Genomic DNA, 23,173 nt, shown 5'->3' with positions numbered 1-23,173 from the left:
TTCCCCAGAATCACCGGAACAGTGTTGCGGCTGGATGAAAGAACTAAGAGATGGAGGTCACATGTGGACTGTCTCAAATAAGGCCTGGAAAAGATCCTCCCCTAAGGGTTGAACTCGACCAATCAGAAAGTTGACATGTCTGAGAGGGAAAGTGGCTCTTAGTTGATTTACGGATCTTTGTCCCTAGCATGATTATACCTTCATTAATTCTCAGATAGCTATAACACATCCACACTGCATTCTAGAAGAAGGTGATGTACATCAAAGTGTGAGTCATTAAATGAGGAGTAATTAGGTAGGAGGCATGATACAGGTGAGGTTACATTGATCGTTAGTTGGTTGTATACCAGAATACATACCATAATATATACCTAATAGTACACGAGACAGTAAACCATTTACACTGTTTCTTTCACAGTATTATGCATGTTCATTTATAGATCAGTTAGTCTATGATTAATGCAGCAAAGTCTTTTTTAAAGAGGGTTTCTCTTTCATAGTCTCTCTCTTGAGTATGTGGCCACATTCCTCGGAGGTCGTAAAATCTCCTTATCATGCCCTGTAACATGACACTGTTTCTGCCTTTGTGTTTGTTCATTTGGGCTGTGTGAGGAGTTTCATAAACCTTTGTATATAATGAATAATTAGTATGTGTCTGATTGGTCCATACCCTACAACATAATAGCCTCTTATGGCTTCCATACATATTTCACCCTCCATATTTCACCTCAAAGAAACGTATTTTAGGACAGATTGTTTTGCATTGTGTTTATTTGTCATAATAACATAATGCCTCATTTAAACCCCAATTTCTAATTCTGTATAACTAGTCTAGTAGTCAACTCTAATATGCATATATATAGGGGGTTCATTTTTTTTTCATTCATTCATTACATATATTCTTAACATAAAAGCTTGAGTGAAAAGTTTTATTGAAAAAACAAACATAAATTTGAAAATTAACACAAATTAACAGAAATCAAAAACAGTCTGTAGTTTTTCCTCTTTGTTGCCATCTCTGTTCAAAATCTGCAATTGCAGTTATTCTGGGAATTATCAACTTTATGTGGGTTGTGCCTAGGCACGGCACTATGCGGATTAATCCAATGTTTTGAGGAGAATGTGCTCATTTGCAATCACAGATTCTACTCTTTGGAAGTATGACCAAAGTAAGAATTTTCACCAGAAAATGTGATCTGAAAAAGTAGCTTCCACTTTTGTTCTGACCAACTAAGGGGATTGCAGTAAATAGGCAAGGCAAGGCAAGGCAAGTTTATTTATATAGCACATTTCATACACAATGGTAATTCAAAGTGCTTTACATAGAAGAAATTAAAATAATCAAAAGAAATCAGAATAATTAAAACAGTTTAGAATAAAAGATAGAATACAGAAAACATAAAATAATATACTGTGCAAACAGTCGAACGAACAGTGGCACAGTGCTCATTCAGTAAATGCACAGCTAAACAGATGTGTTTTGAGTCTGGATTTGAATGTGACTACTGTAGGAGCACATCTGGTTCAGTAGCTGTAAGGCACATGAACAGCAGCAGCTTGATAAGACACTGAAGACAGCTTGGAAAATCATTGGTGTCCCTCTCCCTCTCCTGATGGATATGTACAAACAGCATTGCATTCTCAGAGCCACTTCCATCATAAATTATCCTTTCAACCTTTCACATTGCATGTTCTCTCTTTTGCCACCAAGACGAAAGGGACCAACCAGACTTTCACCAGCGACAGGTGCAAAAGCAAACATCTGTGCTGGTATTGAGGTGCATCACTGCAAACGGTATGGGTAACTTGCAATATTGTGAAGGTACCATTGACATGGAGGCATATATTTGGATTGTACAGAGACATAAACTGCCATCAAGATTACATCCTTCCTGGGAAGCAAGACAATGCCAGGCCTCATTCTGCACATGCTAAAACTGAGTGGTTTCTAGACACTCTGCACCATGGAAGGGATGTGCCTGCCTGTTTACTGCAGTCCAGATATGTCTCTTATGGAAAATGTATGACCCATCATGAAAAGGAGAATCAGGCAACGATGACCATAGACTGTTGAGCGGCTGTCTTGTATCAGACAAGATTGGGCAAATATTCCACTAGCAAAACTCCAACAATTAGTATCCTCAACTCCCAAATGATTAAAAAGTGTAATTAAAAGGAAAGGTGAAGTGACACAGTGGCAAACATGTCTCTGTCCCAACTTTTTTGGGGTGTGTTGCAGCCATCAAAATCAAAATGTGTTCATATTTACCAAATACAATTATGTTGGTCAGTGAAAACATTGGAAAACATGTCTTTGTACTTTTGTCAGTTAAAAAAAGTTTAAAATAGAATTAACAAATCACAGATTCTTGATTTTAATGCATTTTACAAAATGTTCCAACTTTTTCTGATTTGGGGTTGTAGATCGTAATTTTTCAGTTCAGTTCTGACGTAACATTGAACATAACTGACTGATAGGGAACTACTCTTAGTGTTATTGAGCTTTTACTCTACATATCTACGTATATGCTGTTTACACTACCTGTGTATCTTACCCCTTGACGTTTAACACCAGCACATTAACTCTTTACTCTAAGAGCTATTTACACCAGGATTTCAACGTTACACAGGATAGTCATGGCCTAATGGTAACAGAGTTGGACTGGTGACCCAAAGGTTGCTGGCTCGATTCCAGTACCGGCAGGAATATGACTGAGGTGTCCTTGAGCAAGGCACCTAGCCTCCAATCGCTCCCCGGGCGCCACTCAAGGCTGCCCGCTGCTCCGGGTCTGTGTATCCACGTTTGCAGTGTGTGTGTGTTCACTACTCACTACTCTGCTCCTAATGTGTGTGCACTTACTTGGATGGGTTAAATGCAGAGGTCAAATTCCAAGTATGGGTTACCATACTTGGCCGTCACTTTCACTTTTCACTTATGGAAGTGAGACTGGAATTACTGATGACTCATTTCAGCAGTTCAGAATTGCTCCTTTCTTTGAGATGGTCCTCACGGCAGAACACGAAATCCAGTGGGAGCAGTTGGATCCAACTCCTCCCACCTTACATATACCTAAACCTACCCATCTCCACCCCCTGATCCCTAAACCCACCCCTAATCCTACCCATCTTCACCCCTTAGATCTGGATCCAACTCCGCCCCCTGGATCTCGTGTACTGCAATAAACTGCTACTGCTTTCTTTTGGGAGACAAAAACTTTATCACGCACTTTGATCTTTAAAACTTTGCAGACATTTAAAAAAAATATATATTCACAAACACCTATATTATACATTACATGAAAGGTATAATACATGAAAAAGCATAATATGGGCACCATTAAAATCAGTACTGTCAGAAAGTGATGTAAATATAATGAATACTAAACAATCAGTTTGCAAAAAGTAATCATGCTTGATTGCAGAACTTTAATCGTTTTCTCAGAAAGTAGGTAATTTGTTTCAGCATTTATTGTTTTAAAGTAAAGATAAGTTTATTGCTACCTGTACAAGTTGAAGCAGAGCACTTGAGGAGGGCTCTCAGGCCATTGCTTATATTTTTTGTCATATAATTAAAAGTTCTCTCTGCAAGTGTTGCTGTCATAAGTCTAGTCTGTGTTTCTGTCTTGTTTCATGTTTAGCAGCTCCCCGTTATGTTTATTAGTCTTCCCATGTGCTTCCTATTAGCCACACCCTCTTGTTAGCTTGTTTGCCCTTGTATTTAAGCCTGTGTGTCTAGTTCAGTCGTTAAAGGAGAACTCCGGTCAATTACCCTCAGGTGATCTATGGTCATTTCTGATCGAAACATTTTTCGTTTTGAATTTTTAAAAATCACAGCTTCATCGGAATGTTACGGAACTTGGTAACTTTTATGGCATTAGGTATGTGATCACACAAAAAAAATTAGGTCATGATCCGAGCAGGCTTAGTGGTCATAAAAAAAAAAGTCACACTTTTACTCTTTGCTCAAAAATGACGACCATAGGAAATGAATGGGACATTGACAAAAACACAAAAAGTCAGAGAATTTGTGTGTGTACAATCTACAAATCGGCCACGATGCAGAAAAAAAGTGTTCAAGAATGAAGGGGTGACACTCTAAAACACCAAGAGTGCAAAACAGAGACACTCACCCACACACACACACACACACACACACACACACACACAAACACACTTTTTATACACATACACACCAATGAATTGTGACCAACCATAGGAAATGAATGGGAAATTGACAAATACAAATTCTCTACAAATTGGCCACCATGCAGAAAAAAAACATCAATAGTGAAAAACATAACATAATTAATTATTATAATTAATATATATATATATATATATATATATATATATATATATAATTATTATTAAAATTATTAAAATTATTAATATAATGTTTAAAAATAATAATAAATTAATATGTTTAAAAATGATAATAATAATAACATATAATAATATAAATAATAATAATAAGCTGTGAAAAAGCATTACTGTTTATTTTTTTTTTATTGAATTGTAATGTTACCTGTAACAAAAAGCTTTCTCTGTATTGAGGTTTGACTGTAGCAACAATGCAAAAACGTGTACACTTAACATCAAATTCATTAAATTTTTTTCTATAAACCATGGCAAAAATTATTATTTGAGAATTTCAAAAAAATACATTCAAATCCTTAAAAGTAAGTAATTTTGTCCAAAAACAACTAGAGAATTCACAAGCCTCTCCATAGAGAGCTATACAGGCATCTAGTGGTTACACCATGACATCACACGTTTAATGTTATTTTCTCTCAACAGATGGCGCTAATCTGACTTCAAAAATTGGATTTAAAAGGTCAGGGGCCTCATTTATAACCGTTGCGTACGCATAAAACAGGCCCTGAAAGATGCATATGCTTCCAACGCATAAGTTGTGATTTATAAAAACAAACTTGACGGGAAGTTTTGCGCACCTGCACGCAAACTCTGACCCATGCGTACGAACATTTTGGAAATGGAGCACTTTGGCGACACCGATGGTGCGCTGGAGTTAAATATCTTTTTGGTCACTTTTAGACAGAAAATCAAAAGACAATTACACATACAGAAAGATAATACAAACATAATTTCACTCACCAAGCCTGAAGCAAACATCCATCCCTTCTTAAATGTCCGCGCCAGCGAGCGCGTTGGACCGTTTTGTGAAACTGACGCAGCCTATCTAAAACCGTAAATCTTCATTATAAGTCCTAATCATAAATACAGTGCATGTTCACAATAACAGTTTAAATAAATAAAAGAATGATTCAAACTATGTTTTACTTCTGATATAAACATTTAGATTAAATATGCCAATCTCATTAATGGTGTTAAACACTTAAACTACATGAAATCATTACTGAGAAGTTACAATATTTGTATATTCAATAAATATAAATATTTGTTGTGAATGCAATGCTTTCGAACACTATTCCTCTGGCATGCTATGTTTTAATGTTTTAACTACAGAGCTTAATTGCTTATAATGATAATAGCAGATTGTCTGAGAAAATAATTTTGTGCAAATAATGCACAACAAGGTCAAACTGTTTCCATTAAAAATATAAATTAATTAAAAGTACTATTTGGCCAGTGGAAAAGATTGAGAAAACCTTGATCTGAAATGTATTTTACACTATTTGATTTATTTATTCAAAAACAAGGCAAGGATAGGCTATTAAATATTTTTTTATTAATGACATCCGTATTTCATATTTTCGTAATGTCTGGTACTGTTAAACATGTTATCACGTGGATGAATAATCATATGCAAATGATATTCAATTCAATTCAATTCAATTCAAATTTATTTGTATAGCGCTTTTCACAATACACATTGTCTCAAAGCAGCTTTACAGAAATTGCATTTCGGAAATGTACATAGAAAAATACAGTTAGTTAATCAAGTATTAATTTATGGCATAACATATCGCCGGCTTTGAGTCGTCTCTTCACAGGCGTCGAGTCGTCTCTTCACAGGCGTTGGGGCATCTGAAGTCTCCGTGAGAGGCTGGATACAAACTGGAGCTGACGAACGCTATTTACCTCGGGACTAGCGTCCCGAGATAACAGCAGAAAGGCAGATGGGAAATAATTAGCATAGCTGATGTTCATAATGTTAATGCATTCGAACCGATTCAGCAGTATCAAAGGTTAAGCATTAAGTGAATGCTTGGTTAAAGAGATGCGTCTTTAATCTAGTTTTAAACTGGGACAGCGAGTCTGAGGCTCGTACAATATCAGGAAGGCTATTCCAGAGTTTAGGAGCTAAATGCGAGAACGCCCTCCCTCCTTTAGTGGACTTAGATATCCTAGGAATGACCAGAAGCCTCGAATTTAGTGATCTTAAAGAGCGCGATGGATTGTATGGCGATAGAAGGTCTGTTAAATACACAGGAGCTAAACCATTTAGGGCTTTATAGGTCAGTAGGAATACTTTGTAATTGATACGTAACTTAATAGGTAACCAGTGTAGAGATGATAAAATAGGTGTTATATGATCATATTTTCTTGATCTAGTAAGAACTCTAGCAGCTGCATTTTGCACTAACTGTAGCTTGTTAATTGAGGATGTAGGACAGCCAGCTAATAAAGCATTACAGTAATCTAGTCTCGAGGTCATGAAAGTATGAACTAACTTTTCTGCATCAGAAACAGATAGCATGTTGCGTAGCTTAGCAATGTTTCTAAGGTGGAAAAAGGCTGTTCTTGTAATATATGAAATATGATTTTCGAAAGTCAAGTTGCGGTCTAGTATAACACCCAGGTCTTTTACTGTAGTGGACAAAGTAACAGGACATCCTTCTAAATTAAAGTTGTATTGTAAGGGATTTTGTGGGTAGTTTTTTGGACCAATAAGTAGTACCTCCGTTTTATCTGAATTTAATAGCAGGAAATTACACGTCATCCAGCATTTTATATCATTTAGACACTCTGTTAAATTAGATAAGTTAGTGTTTTCATCTGGTCGTGATGAGATATATAATTGAGTGTCATCAGCATAACAGTGGAAATTAATTCCATGTTTTCTTATAATATTACCAAGTGGCAGCATATATATTGAGAATAGCAGAGGGCCTAACACCGATCCTTGCGGCACTCCATAGTCTGCTGACGTTATCTTTGATTTTTCCCCATTTAGACAGACAAAATGGTAACGGTCTGATAAGTAAGATCTAAACCAGCTTAATGCCTGTCCCTGAACACCAGTGTAGTTTTGTAGTCGATCCAGGAGTATTTTATGATCGATAGTGTCGAACGCAGCGCTTAGATCGAGTAGAACTAGTATTGAGATACAGCCTTGGTCAGAAGCTAAAAGTAAATCATTTGTAATTTTAACTAGCGCAGTTTCTGTGCTATGATGCGGTCTGAATCCCGACTGGAATTTTTCATAGATATCATTTTCTTGTAAGAAAGAGCACAATTGAGCGGACACAATTTTTTCTAGTATTTTAGACATAAATGGAAGATTTGAGATGGGTCTGTAATTTGCTAAGTTATTTGGATCTAATTGCGGTTTCTTAATGAGAGGTTTTATTACTGCCAGCTTGAATATTTTTGGAACATGACCTAAAAATAAAGACGAGTTAATAATATTAAGAAGAGGCTCTTCGACTACAGGTAACACTTCTTTCAGTAGTTTAGTGGGTATTGGATCTAATAAACATGTTGTTGGTTTCGATGCAATGATAAGTTTATTTAGCTCTTCCTGTCCTATAGTTGTAAATCGGTGTAGTTGTTCTAGAGGGGCCATAATTGAGGCTGAATCATAAGACATCATAGAGGATTGTATATTTACAATTGTGTTTCGGATGCTTTCTATTTTCTCATTGAAGTAATTCATAAAATCATTACTACTATATTGTAATGGAATATTTTGCTCTGGTGATGTTTGTTTATTTGTTAGTCTAGCCACGGTGTTGAATAAAAACCTTGGATTATTTTGGTTATTTTCTATTAGTTTGCGGAGATGCTCAGCCCTTGCTGCTTTTAGAGCCTTTTTATAACGTGACATACTGTCTTTCCACGCGATTCTAAAGACCTCTAAATTAGTTTGTTTCCATTTACGCTCTAAGTTACGAGTTTCTCTCTTGATTGCATGCGTAGCACTGTTGTACCATGGTGCTTTAGTTTTCTCTCTTACCTTTTTTAATCTAATTGGTGCAACAATATCTAGTGTACTAGAGAACATGGTGCTCAAACTGCTAGTCATTTCCTCTAGTTCATCTGTTTGTTTGGGTGCACTGCGCAGCTGAGATAGATCAGGTAAGCTATTTGAGAATCTATCTATAGTGGTTGGAAGGATTGTTCTGCCTGGTCGATAACGTTGCGCAACGTGACAAATTTCAGCAGTACGTATTATACAAGTTACCATGTAATGATCAGTGAGATCATCACTTTGCGGTATAATATTTATATCAGTTGGATTGGTTCCATATGATATAATTAAATCTAGTGTATGATTTAGACGATGAGTGGGACCGCTGACGTTTTGCGTGACCCCAAAGGAGTTTAATAAATCTGTAAACGCAGTCCCTAACGCATCATTTGTATTATCTACGTGTATGTTAAAGTCTCCAACAATTATTGCTTTATCGACATTGACCAATAGATCTGAGAGAAAGTATGCAAACTCTTTTAGGAAATCAGCATAGGGCCCTGGAGGTCTATATAGGGTAGCCAAGGCTAGAGATAATATGGATTTGTTTCTTGCATCTAAGAGCGTAACATTTAGCACAAGTACTTCAAACGAATTAAACCTGTGACCTGTTTTCTGAGTAACATTAAGAATATCTCTATAGATTGTTGCAACCCCGCCGCCACGACCGATCAGACGGGGCTCATGCTTATAACAGTATCCTGGTGGAGTAGACTCATTTAGACCGAAATAATCATTTGGTTTAAGCCAGGTTTCAGTAAGGCAAAGTACATCGAAACTATTATCTGTGACCATTTCATTTACAATAACCGCCTTAGGTGTGAGCGATCTAATGTTTAGAAGACCTAGCTTTAGAAATTGTTTTTGTTCACTGATATTTAGATTTTCTGGTTTAATTACAATAAGATTTTTGCTAGATCCTACACTAGATTTATTGTTTGGCCTCACTAAGCGAGGAATAGACACAGTTTCTATATAATGTTCTACACTACTTATATCAATTAAGTTGGGACAGCAAAGACTGTGATTTGGACTTTGACTTACTAGTCAAAAGGTGATATGCAGATGAGGATTTGCATAGTAAAACTAGGCGTTGTAAGCTCCATTTATGGTTGTTTCGGGGAGGAGACGCATGTGCGCACAATCTCCCGCTAACTGGCATTTATAAAGTGAATTCTACGCAGATTCTGGTGTGCGAACGGTTTTATAAGTCTGAATATTTTTTTGCGTACGACGTTTTTGGCTTTCGGGTGCACGTACACTTTTAGTAAGGATCCTACCCAGAGTTTTATAAATGAATTTAATACAAAATTTAAAAAACTATTATTGAACAAAAATAAATTGCATTGGTTTTACTGGGATGGAGAAAGTTTCATTTTTAGGTGTCCGGTCACATCTACATTTACATTTACATTTAATGTAAATCTGACCGGGAAGATAACACATGTGACTCCGAAAAGAAGAGCACCTGAATTAAATCACTATTTAAAAAAAAAGAAAAAATCTAAAACTTGATAAGAAATAGTCTTTGAGATTGTTTAAATGTGTATTCAAATCCACCTATAAAAAAAATAAGTAAATGTGTCCATAAACAGCTGGGGAATTCACATGCCTAGTGGTTACGACATGGTTCTACGCTTTCTCTCCACACTCTTAGCAGATGGCGCTAATCTGCCTTCAAAAAATTTTTAATTTATTAATTTTTTTTTATTATTTTCAATGGCAAAAATTTACCATAAATATTGCATAAATATTAATAAGTAACATCAAATTCCCTCAAAATACAAAATTAAAAAGAAAAAAATATTATTGAACAAAAATAAATTGCATTGGTTTTACTGGGATGGAGAAAGTTTCATTTTTAGGTGTCCGGTCACTTCTGACCGGGAAGAGAACAAGTGTGACTCGGAAACGAAGAGCACCTGATTAACATTGAGCCAGAGAATGTCTAATATGGGGAGAAGTTTCACTGGCAGTAAACTTCCGGGTTCTGAACTCGTTGCAGTTCCACTCTTGCTCCATATGAGGGCGCTCACAGGACGAGTGCAGTATGAATGCAGGTCTATGGAGCTATACCCCTAAAAATTCACTTTTCTCAGGATATAATTTTTTGTCTAGTAATTTGAATGTTGTTTTCGAAAGGAGATGCAAAGAAATTACAGATTACTGGGTGTTAGATTTTTTAGAGTCACTTATTCGCTTTAAAAAGTCTTTTAAAATGGCTATGACGTCATACACGTCTTTACGGCAATCCTTCAGTCACTTTGGTGCTTTCGCGATCTGCACTTTCTTTTCTCTCGAGGCAACGACAACACAGCTGACACAGGTAAATACACGTGCTAGAAGGGTTTTTGTTTTGTTGTTTTTAAAGACCACGCCGAAAATACTTTTGATGCCACGATGCCATCAAGCGGTATCTCTGGACGTAATCAGTCCTTCACTGACCAATCAAAGTCCATTAGCAGAATGCTAGCGTGTTATGGGCAACCACAACTCAACCTGTAAGAAATCGAAAGGACATAAGTACTTGTTCATTCAACTTTGGACCTATAACCCATGTTGAACTTGCAAAATCTACATTCAAATCTGAGATTTCTGAACGGAAATTGGGTGAAAGAGACAAATTTAGCCGTCTAGCCCCATAGACTCCCATTCATTTTGCACTCGGATGATCGCCCCCCAGTGGAACTCTGGTGGAACTACAACCAAAATTCGATACAATAGGGCTTAATAGGGAGTGGCCAGGCTTTCCTTAGATGGCTTTGATTGAGCTCATTTTTTTGTACATTTGGATACCTGTATTTACTTCCTGTTTTCGGTTGAAGTCCACAGTAGTCGATTGTCGAGTGCGCGTGTGCGATCATTGTTAAATTACCATTGCCTAGTTACCAATGATCGCGAGCGCACTCGACAATCGACTACTGTGGACTTTGAACGAAAACAGGAAGTAAATACAGGTATCCAAATGTACAAAAAAATGAGCTCAATCAAAGAACACAAAACACAACCCGGGATTGATGCCGGTTGGGGACCTACTAACATTGCCGGGATCAGTCCCGGAACGCGCGCTGTGTGAACAAACGCCATAATCAATGCCGTGTCGTAATGATGACACTGGCTGAAGTGAAGTGAAAGCAGGCTAATGAAACGGTACATAATGCGCTAGTTTATGATCGAATCAGAGAAAAAAATGTACAAGCATGGTTCCTCCAGAGAGAAATCACAGCACATAAGCAAACTATTGACGCTGCTGAGACATTACATGTCACATCGATGTCACGTGTCTTTACGGGATTTTTACGGGTTGTGTGTGAACGCACTCTCTGATTCCGGAAAATCACTGGCAGTGAAAAAGAACCAAAATAAAAAAAATCCGGGTCAAATCCCAGGTCGCTTTATCTGTGTATTTTCCGGAATCTCTGTGTGAAAGGGCCTATAGATTACACAGCTTCTTTCGAGGATGCAAAATGAATCAGTTCCCGCCCTGATTGTAAAGCCCTACCATGATTGGTTGTAGCGAGAACGTGCTACGATTGGTCAGCTCAATGTGGCCGTTGTCTGATTAGCTTGAGTAAACGGTGGGTGGAGTCCGCTTATTTGTGGATTTGTCTGCACGTCCAGGCAAGAAGTGTTTAAAGGGTAACTAAACCCCTGGTCAGAGCCTGACTCCACCCACTGGCAATATTTGAAAAATGCTGGAAAAGTGGGCAGAGCCCAGCGGAGGGGGGGCGTGCACCTGAGACGCATCTCTCTGTAAGCAACAGTGATGCACAGGTCAATTTAGAAACAACCCGCACCCGACCAACGTTTTCAACTAACCCACCCGCAACTCGGACCGCAAAAAAAGAAAGAAAATATTGTACCCGACCCGCTTCCTGACCCGCATTTTTTAAAAGTATTAATTGCTCATCGTAGAATCATTGGGCCATAGACGTGTAACACAAATGTGTAAATAGCATCGCAAGAAGTACACATGACAAACCCAGCACTTTGGTCATCATCTTTCATTATTTTGGCAAATGTCTCCCACACTTTGCACTTTCTATTTGTGTATTTGTGGAGCTTCCACTCCCCAGTCTTTACCTTTTCTCTTGCCGCCTCAATCTCTACAGACTGAGCTTGTGCGTCATCTTCGTGCCAGTTATTCAGCCAATAAAGTGTAGGCCTATGTATTTCATAGAAAATTTTGTCTAGTACTATATAAATTACAAAAGTTTAATTGGCATCTTTATTTCAAACGACCCGACCGACCGTGACCCGAATATCATTAAAAATATTTTTGGATGACTCGTAACCGCGGGTGACGTTAGGCACCCGCTCATCTTGGATCAACCCGCGCATCACTGGTAGGCAAGGGCGTGGTTAGCTGGTACCCTCTGACGTCAGAGGGTTGCGTACCACAACTTCCAATAGGAAAATGCTACTGCAGTAGCCACCTGAAGAGGGCAGCACTCAGACGTTTTTATACCATATATTGTAGAATTAAAGGGGTCATGACATGAGAAACCAAATTTGCCTTGATGTTTTGGTATATAAGTGATCTATGTACTATTAAAACTTCCTGCAAGTTTCATAGCTTAAGATGTCCTCCCCATTATAAACAAACGTTTATTTAATCAAGCTCTAAATACAGCTCGTTCTGGATCCATGGTATGAAGTGACGTCACGGTACGAAGTGACGTACCAGACCATTGCATATGACCGCCTCCAGCGCAAGACAACTACGCCTCATTTCGCATCATCGCATCATCGCATGCGTTGTCATGCAGCGAGTGGGTCTGTTTACAAGATGACTGTGATGTCTCGCAGATGTGCTTATGTGTTTTATGCAGTTTATTTGCAGCATATGCAGCGCGCCAAAGCTTAATTTAAGCGGTGAGTGAGATGAGTGTGACAGGGCATGTTACTGAAAGAACGAGCAGAGAGAGAGCGAGCCCCGGCCGCGCGCGCGCGCCTTAAATCCGTCTTAAATTAAATCCTCTCTCTCTCTCCCTCCCTCGCGCATATGAATCAAAATCAATTGAGAATTTACACGATGGTAAAAGATTGGAAGACCGAAGTTTCACGTGGTGGAGCATTGTGTAGTCTACATGTGATACAAAATGATTAACGTTAATAATTTATGCATAAGCAGCACTGACCTTAGCCAATCATAACAGTATAGGCGTTAACACTGAAGTTTTAAAGGGGAAACACCCCAAAACAGACTGTTTGAATCAGAGGTGAGAAACAGGGTGGGAAAATGTCATAAATCACTACATTTTTTTATTTATTTTTTGTACAAAAAACTATAGTAATACTATAATTGCACCTAAGGGAACATGATAAAACAAAACAAAAAACATGTCATGACCCCTTTAAAACAATTTAAACCCAAATGTCAAAAAATGTACTCTAATCAATGAACAGCATTTATGAAGCTCCATTCTTAATGATCATTAACTAAAAAAAGTTGTTTTATTGTTTAGTTACCCTTTAAAAATCCACAGATGCGCGAGGGGATTTACAAATGCACAAGTGATTCACAAATGTGTGCAGCGATTTACAAATGCACAGAAAGCGGTTCACAAATAAATGGCAGGCAGAATTGTGTTTATGACATAAAACATATTTGTAAATATTTTTTTATATTTTCAAATCTCATTTTATTTATTTGTGATTTTTTTTTTGAAACTCTTTACATTTATTTGTGGATATTAATATATTTATTAGTGAATTTGATACATTTTTGTGAATATCTTTACGTTTGTTTTTGAATCTCAATCTATTTATTTGGAATAATGCAGAGTTGGCAACCCTGTGATTAATTACCGGGGCTCCGCCCTGAGGATGGCCAGATTGCCTGAGAGTGCTAAATCAACCTGTTCTGAATTATTAAGAGTGTTTAAATAACGCTGGCATCAGTGCAGCTGATTTAGAGTTAAGCGGTAGAGCAGTTGAACAGTGTGGCTCTTAGCAGAAGTGCTGCTGGGTTTTTGAAAGAGACTCTTGATTTCTGTCTAGTCTTGGATGATTGCTCTTCATGGCTGTGAGGGAGATTTGTGTGTGGAAAGGGCTCATTTTAGCCCTTTTACTCTTTGCTGTTGATGGACAGAAAAGGCCGTAAGTACCATGGGCTTTGATGAGAACAGAAGCGCCCTAATGTTTAATCTAATGCAGTTTTAAATATTGCAAAATGAAGCACCAGAGCTTTAACCATGTTAAAAGTTAATTAAGCCTAGTACTTTGTGGCCCTCTTGTGGGGGAATGGTGTTCTTAAACCCTTGTTTTTATGTCTTGTAAGTCATTGTTGAAAAGTTTCTTCCTCATCAAAAGGGTCTTGTTCACTTTTTTTATTAATATTTTTAACCATGGCAGTCCAGTGTTTCCAATTAATTTTTTTTCTGCATGTTAAAGGTTTGTCTCACCCAGACAACCAATCCCACGTACTTAAACATTTGGTGTTCTAATGTCCTATTCAACCTAGAGCTGCATGGTTAATTGTTAAAGAGATTGTGATCTCGATTCAAGTGTCTTCTTAAATGAAATCTGCCATTTAAGAAGCCGGTTTATTAAACCATTGGCAATCAAACAGAACATAAAATCCGTGTTGGTTCTGAGTCAGAGGGCAGTTTTCATGTATAGGTATGAAATTGTTGCTTCAAATGATTGTTTTGACTGTACACCACTAGTTGGTGACAAATGAATGTTAAAATATGTCATTGAATCTTTGAAGATATTCATTCAGTAATGAAACAAGCAAAGTATTTATGAATCATTTTATTAAACTTGCACTATAATTAACGTTGTTAGAACTTCTATTAAGTAACATGTTATTTGTTCAGAACCGTGACTCTTCCTGGAACAAAAACAGTTTATCCAGAATCATGCAGCTCTAATACCACTCCAACCCTCTTCTCCTGATGGAGATGATCTCTTTTGGGCTATTTTTGATGCACAGAACTGGCAACCCTGTAGCAGCCACTTTCTGTGACCGTTCAACCAACATGTAAATGTTCTGACCTCTTTCCATTTGATCCCTAAACTTCATGATATTTATACAGGTTATTCATGGTGACGTTCCCTGCAGTGATTGAAACTGGATCTGATGCCAAATTGTGTGCAAGTCTTCTGAAACCCCAAGAGAGTCTCACAATGAAAGTTTCTCTGCTTGATGATGAAAACGGGATGACTCAACTTGTGCAGCATGTTTCTTCAAAGCCATTTCACCGCTGCTTTTGTTTCAAGGTCTGTCATTAGATGCAATTATCTTGTTTTTGTTATACCATCTGGTTTGTTAACCAAGTTTCTCTACAGGCTCCTCGAGTAGATGGAGATTCTGTGCAGACGCTGAAGGTAGAAGTTCAAGGGAAGGTCTTCAGAGCGACTGAAGATAGGAAAGTCATGTTCAGACGTTATCTGCCTTTGACCTTCATCCAAACAGACAAACCCATCTACAATCCAGGACAAACAGGTGAGCTGTGAATGATCCTTAGTTGAATATTAGCGGTGTAGAAAGTCAATACACAAGTTCTGATCGTCTTCAAGTGCATTATGCAATAAATGTTTAACTTTTTTTGCAGTGAATTTCAGAGTTGTCACCATGAATGCCAAATTTGTGCCTCTTGATCAGATGGTAAGGTCTGGCCATGAACAAATTGCAAATTTATTGCTGGTTATGTTTGTACGCAGTTGCGCTTTTCTTCAATGACTTTGCTGCATAAATGTTTATGCTTTTAAATGCCTAATATTCCTGTTGTTGTCTTTCAGTACAATCTGGTGGTGGTGGAGGTAAGAATTTGCTCTAGTGCAAGTATTTGAATGGAGCCAACACAGCTTTTTGTACTTTTGCTTTGTTTGCAGTTTTTCTCTTAGCGGGTTACTGTTTTAATAGGACAATCAGAAGAACCGGATTGGTCAGTGGACAAATATTTCCTCAACGGACTGGATATTGCAGCTTTCTCATGAGCTAAACCCAGAGGCTCAGATGGGGATGTACACACTAAAGGCTTTTATTGGCGACCAAATGGTCTCCCACGTTTTTGAGGTGAAAATACGGTAAGTCTGTGTATATAATGTGCAACAGTTCAATGACATACCTGGGGTCTTAATCTAAAGCATTTTGTTTCTGGTTTAGTTTTACCCAAGTTTGACGTGACCGTAAACACACCACAGATGTACAGCGTTGCAGATGTGGGACTGAAAGTTGAGGCTTGTGCCAAGTGAGGTTTTTCTTTCTTTTTTTGTTTCCACCACCTTGTCTTGTGGTTTGTCACTACTTGATCTTGTTCCTTGTGACCTTTCCCAGATACACATATGGCCAACCTGTACCTGGTCAAGCCTTGGTGGAAGTATGTCGTGATCCCTTTCCATACGGCATTGTTCCTGACTTGACTCTGCGGTGCCTGAAACAAACCGCAGAGGTGTGACTCCTGTCTTACATTGAGGGTTTTTCTTCTGTTTGTGCTTGACTTTAATGTGACACTTTGTTCTGCTACCAGATGAATGTCACAGGCTGTGCCTCCCTTACCGTTGATACATCAGTGTTTTTCAACACCAAATTTGAAAATAATATGAAAGATACTTTTCTTGTAAATGTGAACATCACTGAGGAGGGAACAGGTGAGCTATTCACTGATATGAACCAACGGCACATGTATAGAGAGTTTACTTGTTAGTTCGGTGCATTTGTTTATTTTTCCCCAGATGTATTGATGTCAAAATCTGCAACTGTGTCCATTACGTTTGAAGTTGGCAAGGTCACGTTTGTGGACATCCCCGATAATTTTGAGCCTGGATCAATGATTAATGGAAAGGCAAGAAAGTTTATCACTTGTGGCAAAAGCCTTCACATTGGTTCCCTTTCCTAACCTTTATCATTCCCAACAGATCTCAGTGTCTCGTTTTGATGGTACTCCAATCGCAAACAAAGTGGTTTATCTCCTGGGTGGTAACAGCTGGCCCAACAAACTGCTGCAGAATCTGACCACAAACCAGAACGGACTGGCCACGTTCTCTCTCAACACTGCTAATCTTCCTAAAGCTGCTCTCAATCTGGTGGTATGATTTGCTCTTTGTATCTTGTGAAATGTTGACCCTACATTCTCTAAATCTTTTAAATGAAACCGATTTCATTGTGGTTCCCCAGGCAAGTGCAACTCCAGCAGTTGTTAATCGTTACAAATCACCATACTTCACTACAGATACAAGGGTTGTTCAGCTTCTCAATCCTGATTCTCCAAACAACCCATCTAGTGAACTGACTATAGTGAAGCTCGAGCAGCCGCTCAAATGTGGTGCTGTGTTTCCAGTGACCGTGAAGTATACTTTTGTTGGAGAGTCTGGCGACTACAGTGTTGACATCCTCTATATGGTGAGTGGATATCTGCTTTTATCAATTCCTTTGGCCTGTTTGTCCAGCACATTTTATGCACCCGTTTGTCTTTGTCAGGTCTTGTCCAAAGGAGTGATCGTCCTCGATGGATTTCAGACGGTCAAAGCGAGGCCTTGTGATGCGGTAACGAGCGGCTCTGTGTCGTTCCAGCTGTCTGTCAGTGTCGATATGGCTCCAGTAGTGCAGATTCTGGTCTACTGCGTTCTGCCCAGTGAGAATGTTGTTGTTGGTAGTGCGTCGTTTGACACAGAAACGTGTCTCCAAAACAAAGTATGTGGTACACTAGCCTCTTTAGGCTTCAAGTGAGGAATGGTGACGTGTCCTACAGTGTGTTGGTCCTTGTTCCAGGTGTCTCTACAGTTTTCTCCTGCTATGGCTGTTCCTGCTGAGGGAAATGTTCTGACTGTCTCTGCTCAAGCAGGATCTCTGTGTGGGATCAGTGCTGTAGATCAGAGCATCCGGATCATGGAGCCAGGAAGACGTCTGAGTGCTAAAATGGTATCAATGTGCAGTTGATTAAAATTCTTGTTGGTCTTGCTTACCATTCCAGGTTCAACTTGAGAATTTATTAATACTGATGGATTAATTGGACAAACCTATGCTATTATGCGGCTGTTATGATTATAGCTTTTTTTTTTAAACCGTAAATTAACACTAATATTATAAACTGACCATAAATGCATTAAGGTTTGGCATTTTTGTTAAACACTTTTTCAGAAACGTGACAAACACTGTTTTATGGTCATAGGTGTTTGACTTGCTCCCAGTGCGCTTGCTATCAGGTTACCCATCCAGTGTTCAGGATGAACCAGAGTGTCTAGGTTTTCGACCCCGTCCAGGTCTTCGTATGAATCCTCCCTACCCTGCTCCTACAAATCAAGCCTACACCACCTTCAAGGTAGAAAACCATTCGTGACCATATAGTTACTGAATAATACAGTCGTTGTCTTTAAATCTGTCTTGTTTTGGCTTGTGACTATGCCAGAGCCTGGGGATGAAGATCTCAACAAATCTCCCTGTACGAGCCCCTCCGTGCCCACTGTATCCCAGATTACCAGAAAGTAGGTCTATGCAGATCGGGAATTCTTTCAGTGAAAAATTCTGCTTGAGTTAGGAAAGGTTGTTTCATGTTTTTTGTGGATCAGCAAATTTTTAATTTTTAGTTTTAATACTACATTTTTTTTATTTTAAAGTGGGGCCGTTATGGGCCTTGTTTATTCTGCAGACACTAAGAAAGTTCAAAGTAAGGTGTAAAATCGCTTGTCTCTCCAGTGAATTTTCGTGGTCGTCCTGGGCCCATGGCTATGGCTGAAAGGGCTCCTCCTGAAATGGCTTCTCCTGAAATGGTTCCTCCCAAAGAGGAAGAGTCACCTCCAGCTCTTTCTGCTTCTGAAGTAACCATCAGGACTTACTTTCCAGAAACATGGCTCTGGCAGCTTTCTCAAGTGGGGTTAGTGAGCACAGTGTTATTCCTTCTAAAGCTATTTGCCTACAGTTTTTACTTCTCCTTTTCCCCTTATTTCTCTCTTGTGCTATCCTTCAGAGACACTGGATCCACACAAATTCCCCTCACTGTTCCTGACACCATCACCACATGGGAGACGGAGGCATTCTGCCTGTCTTCCGAAGGTTTTGGTCTGGCTCCTCCTGCTCTGCTGACGGTCTTCCAGCCCTTCTTCCTTGAGCTCTCCCTGCCGTACTCCATCGTCCGTGGGGAGTCTTTTGATCTGAAGGCCACGGTCTTCAGCTATCTGTCCAAGTGCATCATGGTCTGCCATGGTTTCTTTATATAATGGATTTTTATAAAGAAGGTCATGTGTCTTTGCTCCATGTGCTCTATTTCATTGGCAGGTTAAAGTAACTCCAGATTCATCCACGGCCTTCACTCTTAAACCATATACTGATCCGTATTCATCTTGTCTTTGTGCAAATGGGAGAAAGACCTTTAAATGGGTTCTCTTAGCTTCTGTTCTCGGTCAGTTTTGGACCTCGTGTCTCTAAATTAGGAGTATATATTAGGAGTTGCTCACTTCCTATCTGTCACTGCAGGAACAGTCAATGTGACTTTCAGTGCTTCGGCTGAATCATCCCGTAGTCGATGTGGCACTGAGGTCGTGACTGTGCCGACGAGAGGACGCATTGACATAGTCACTCGAAGTCTACTTGTCCTGGTAAGTGTCAACAAACCTTCTGGAGTCTGGTCATGAAGTTCATACTGCTTTACTGATGTGGTGTTTTATTGCTTCTATAGCCTGAAGGTGTTGAAAGGACTAACACCCAGAGTTGGTTACTGTGTCCAAAGGGTTTGTTTGCACTCAATGATTCCCCAATACTTTCTCCATGTACAGCCAAACATTAGCCTAGTGCTCAGTACAAATCCATTTTCGGTCTGTAGGAAAAGTTCTTTCTGAAGACGTGACCCTGACGTTTCCAAAAAATGTGGTTCAAGGATCAGCTAGATGCTCTGTTTCAGTCCTTGGTAAAGTATTTTATTAAATAGAAATTGACAGGTAATATTTAGGAGAACTTTTACTGGAACTTTTTAACTTATTTTTTGATGTGGGTTTTATGCTTGACCTCTTGTAGGGGACATAATGGGTCGTGCACTAAAGAACCTGGATAGGTTATTAAAGATGCCATTTGGCTGTGGAGAACAAAATATGATTGTTCTTGCTCCCAATATTTACATCCTACTGTACCTGGAAGTCACGGGGCAACTCACCGCAGCAATCCGAGAGACGGCCACAGGCTTCCTAAAGAGCGGTATGGAAAATCCACTTATGTAGGAGACTAAATTAAGAGTTTAGTCCTTCTCTTCACATTGGAGTGTGCCAGACTGTTTAACTCCCTGACCAATTTGCATGTGGCTTTTGACCTAATCAGGATACCAAAGACAACTGAACTACAGACACACTGATGGTTCATACAGCACATTTGGTAATGATGAATCGAATACATGGTGAGTTTCTCACGGTTTTACTGTGTATAATCTGTGGCACCAGCTTTTTGTAAGTTCAGTTTGTGATCTCTTCTCCACGGCCAGGTTGACTGCCTTTGTCATGAGGTCTTTTGGTCTTGCAAGGCAATTTATCTTCATTGATCCACATGTCCTGCAGAGTGCAAAGGATTGGTTGATCAGCAAGCAGGGATCAGACGGCTGTTTCATTCAGCAGGGAACTCTGCACCACATCGACATGAAGGTGCATTACATGTTTCTTAAACTGTGCTCTAATCAATTGAATTGTGAGTGTGAGGCTGTTCTTTTAAATCAGTCTGTGGGTGTGTTTTAGGGTGGAGTTGGTGATGGCGTGACCATGACTGCCTACATTGTTGCATCGCTCCTTGAACTAGGCGTCCCCGTCACAGTAAGAACATCAGTAGTTATATGAGCCCCTTGCAGGTGACCTTTTCTAGATGTTGTCTGATATCTGCTTTGCTTTCAGGATCCCATCATTACCAACGCTCTGTCATGTTTGAGGCCTGCCATTGGGGACCTGGCAAACACTTACACCACGGCTCTGCTGGCCTACACCTTTTGTCTGGCTGGAGAGACCACCACTCGATCACAGCTTTTAACTTCCTTGGACAACTATGCCATTTCTGATGGTGAGATATACCAGTCTCTTGATGGTTCATCGGGGTCTTTTGGCATTAACTTGTCCCCTCCATCTCATCTTAAGGCAATAAGGTCCATTGGTCTCAGACGACATCTGGTGATACTCTGGCGGTGGAGATCAGCTCTTACGTGCTTCTAGCAGTTCTCGCTGTTCAGCCTTTCACAGCGGCTAATCTGGGCTATGCTAACCGCATTGTCAACTGGCTCGTGACCCAGCAGAATCCCTATGGAGGCTTCTCCTCCACCCAGGTGCCTCTGACTACCAAACATGAGCACACAATCATGAGTGGAGTTTTTAATCTAGTGGTTGTTTTTTAGGACACTGTGGTGGCTCTTCATGCCCTGTCTGTGTACGCTGCTCAAGTGTTCAGCTTGGATGGCTCCAGCACTGTTACCGTACAGTCCTCAGAAGGAGACTCGTATAGCTTCAAAGTGAATCGGGACAATAGGCTGCTGTATCAGGAGAAGCGGCTGAATAATGTTCCTGGCAAATATAGTGTTAAAGTGTCAGGATCCTCTTGTGTGTCTGTGCAGGTCTGTATTTTCACCCCCACTTTGTTTCTTATGTGCACATTCTTATCCGACTGTGCTTTTTTTTTTGCTCTGCACTCATACCGTAGGTTGCGTGTTTCTACAACATCCCAACACCTGTTAAAGTCTCAAAAACACTGAGTGTTGAAGCAAAGGTGACTGGAGACTGCCAACCGCTTGAAGCCAATCTCATATTGACCTTCACGGTGATGTAAGAACCTTTCACTTTGTGTCCTGAAACCAGCTCATGTTTATGACCCTTAAAAAAGGAAGCTGTGTTCTTGATCCTGTTGACTAAACCTCTGTTTTCCCATCACCCTCATTCAGGTTCAATGGTGTAAAAGCAAGCACTAACATGGTTATCGTGGACATTAAGCTCCTGTCAGGCTTCAAGGCAGATACGTCACTGGTTCGTATGCGTTTTAAGGAGATTTAGAAGGTCCCAGGATGCTTGAAGCTCCTTCAGTTGTAAATCTGTATGTAAATGTCTCTTCCCCTCAGCTTGGTTCTTCACCCCAATCGTTTGCCCCGCTAGTGGAGCGCGTTGACTCTGAAGATGATCATGTTCTAGTGTATCTGAAAGAGGTGAGACCGTACACTGGGTATATTTCTAGATGCCATCTCATGTTCTGTGTATGTGCTGCTTTTCATCCTTTCTGTCTCGCAGGTTCCCAAAGGTGTCCCCATGAGTTACACTCTACAGCTGAAACGGGTTCTTAAAGTGAACAATCTCAAGCCAGCGGTCATAAATGTTTATGACTACTATCAGACAAGTAAGCTTTCATCCTAATCATGATTTGCTCTGGCTGAATTCCCAGTTCATTTTCATGTTCCTCCCTCAGGTGATTCGTTCGAGACCACCTATACGTGTCCCTGTCCATGATTTGATTCAGTACTGGTTGTAGGACACATGCCTTAAATAAACTGCTTTTGTACAATCGGTTCTCTTTGCCTCCTTTTCTTGCTAATCTGTGACATTTGTTTGAAGCAGGAAGTTTGTGTTCATGAGTTATTTGTGCTGTGACTTCAAATCCTTACACGACTGTAGTTCACTGAGGCCATGACTCAACTTTTTTTTTTGACTGTGGACCAATTAAGTGCTCTTCCCCTTACTAATTAAGGTAATGAACAATTTTTCTATATAAACTTTTATGAAGGCATTCAATAACAGACTATCCAGTGCAGCCAGTTTTACTCTTAAAACCAAAAAGCAATAAACAGACAATTGTGTAATGTAGACAAGTCATTATTCAATGAGCCACTCGGTGAAGCGGTTTTAATTTGACTATAAATCTATTGTTATTTTCATTTGATCCACGGTCAGTCTTCATTATGGAAGATTATGTCCTGGTTCTTACTAACGATCACTTTAAGCTTCCCTTTTCAAATACCAGTATCTCCTCCACGTCCAACTTCTTGCTCAATTGGCTGGTGCTCATTCGCTCTTACTTGTTTGCATTGTTACAAGTACTCTTCT

The 23,173-nt window shown here is 39.4% G+C and overlaps 1 protein-coding gene across 1 annotated transcript; it reads left to right on the top strand.

Moving 5' to 3' along the window:
- The first annotated feature begins 16,272 nt into the window (after positions 1 to 16,272).
- On the top strand, positions 16,273 to 22,634 carry LOC143711071 (pregnancy zone protein-like). Its single transcript, XM_077202355.1, has 28 exons — positions 16,273 to 16,377; positions 16,464 to 16,578; positions 16,657 to 16,777; positions 16,862 to 16,971; positions 17,045 to 17,215; positions 17,304 to 17,528; positions 17,607 to 17,819; positions 17,898 to 18,047; positions 18,298 to 18,447; positions 18,535 to 18,610; positions 18,822 to 18,999; positions 19,093 to 19,318; positions 19,401 to 19,524; positions 19,599 to 19,720; positions 19,801 to 19,852; positions 19,945 to 20,028; positions 20,136 to 20,312; positions 20,433 to 20,508; positions 20,593 to 20,749; positions 20,840 to 20,914; positions 20,993 to 21,155; positions 21,230 to 21,414; positions 21,484 to 21,699; positions 21,786 to 21,907; positions 22,024 to 22,105; positions 22,198 to 22,281; positions 22,364 to 22,469; positions 22,539 to 22,634. The coding sequence occupies exons 1-28, from the start codon at positions 16,331 to 16,333 to the stop codon at positions 22,577 to 22,579; spliced, it is 3,648 nt and encodes a 1,215-aa protein (XP_077058470.1). The 5' UTR covers positions 16,273 to 16,330; the 3' UTR covers positions 22,580 to 22,634.
- Positions 22,635 to 23,173: the final 539 nt, after the last annotated feature.

The sequence above is a fragment of the Siphateles boraxobius genome, unplaced genomic scaffold (genome assembly GCF_051911475.1).
Source record: "Siphateles boraxobius isolate OS27281-9 unplaced genomic scaffold, OSU_SipBor_1 49, whole genome shotgun sequence".
Taxonomy (NCBI): domain Eukaryota; kingdom Metazoa; phylum Chordata; class Actinopteri; order Cypriniformes; family Leuciscidae; genus Siphateles; species Siphateles boraxobius.
Note: the sequence above shows the minus strand (reverse complement) of the source record. Positions and strands in the feature narration are given on the sequence as shown.

What these genes read in the sequence shown, in the direction of transcription:
- LOC143711071 (XM_077202355.1), top strand. Translation starts at nt 16,331, where the DNA reads ATGTACAGCGTTGCAGATGTGGGACTGAAAGTTGAGGCTTGTGCCAA. An exon ending in TGGCAGCTTTCTCAAGTGGG is followed by an intron (nt 19,000 to 19,092) that starts GTTAGTGAGCAC and finishes GCTATCCTTCAG; the next exon opens with AGACACTGGATCCACACAAA. An exon ending in TTATGACTACTATCAGACAA is followed by an intron (nt 22,470 to 22,538) that starts GTAAGCTTTCAT and finishes TTCCTCCCTCAG; the next exon opens with GTGATTCGTTCGAGACCACC.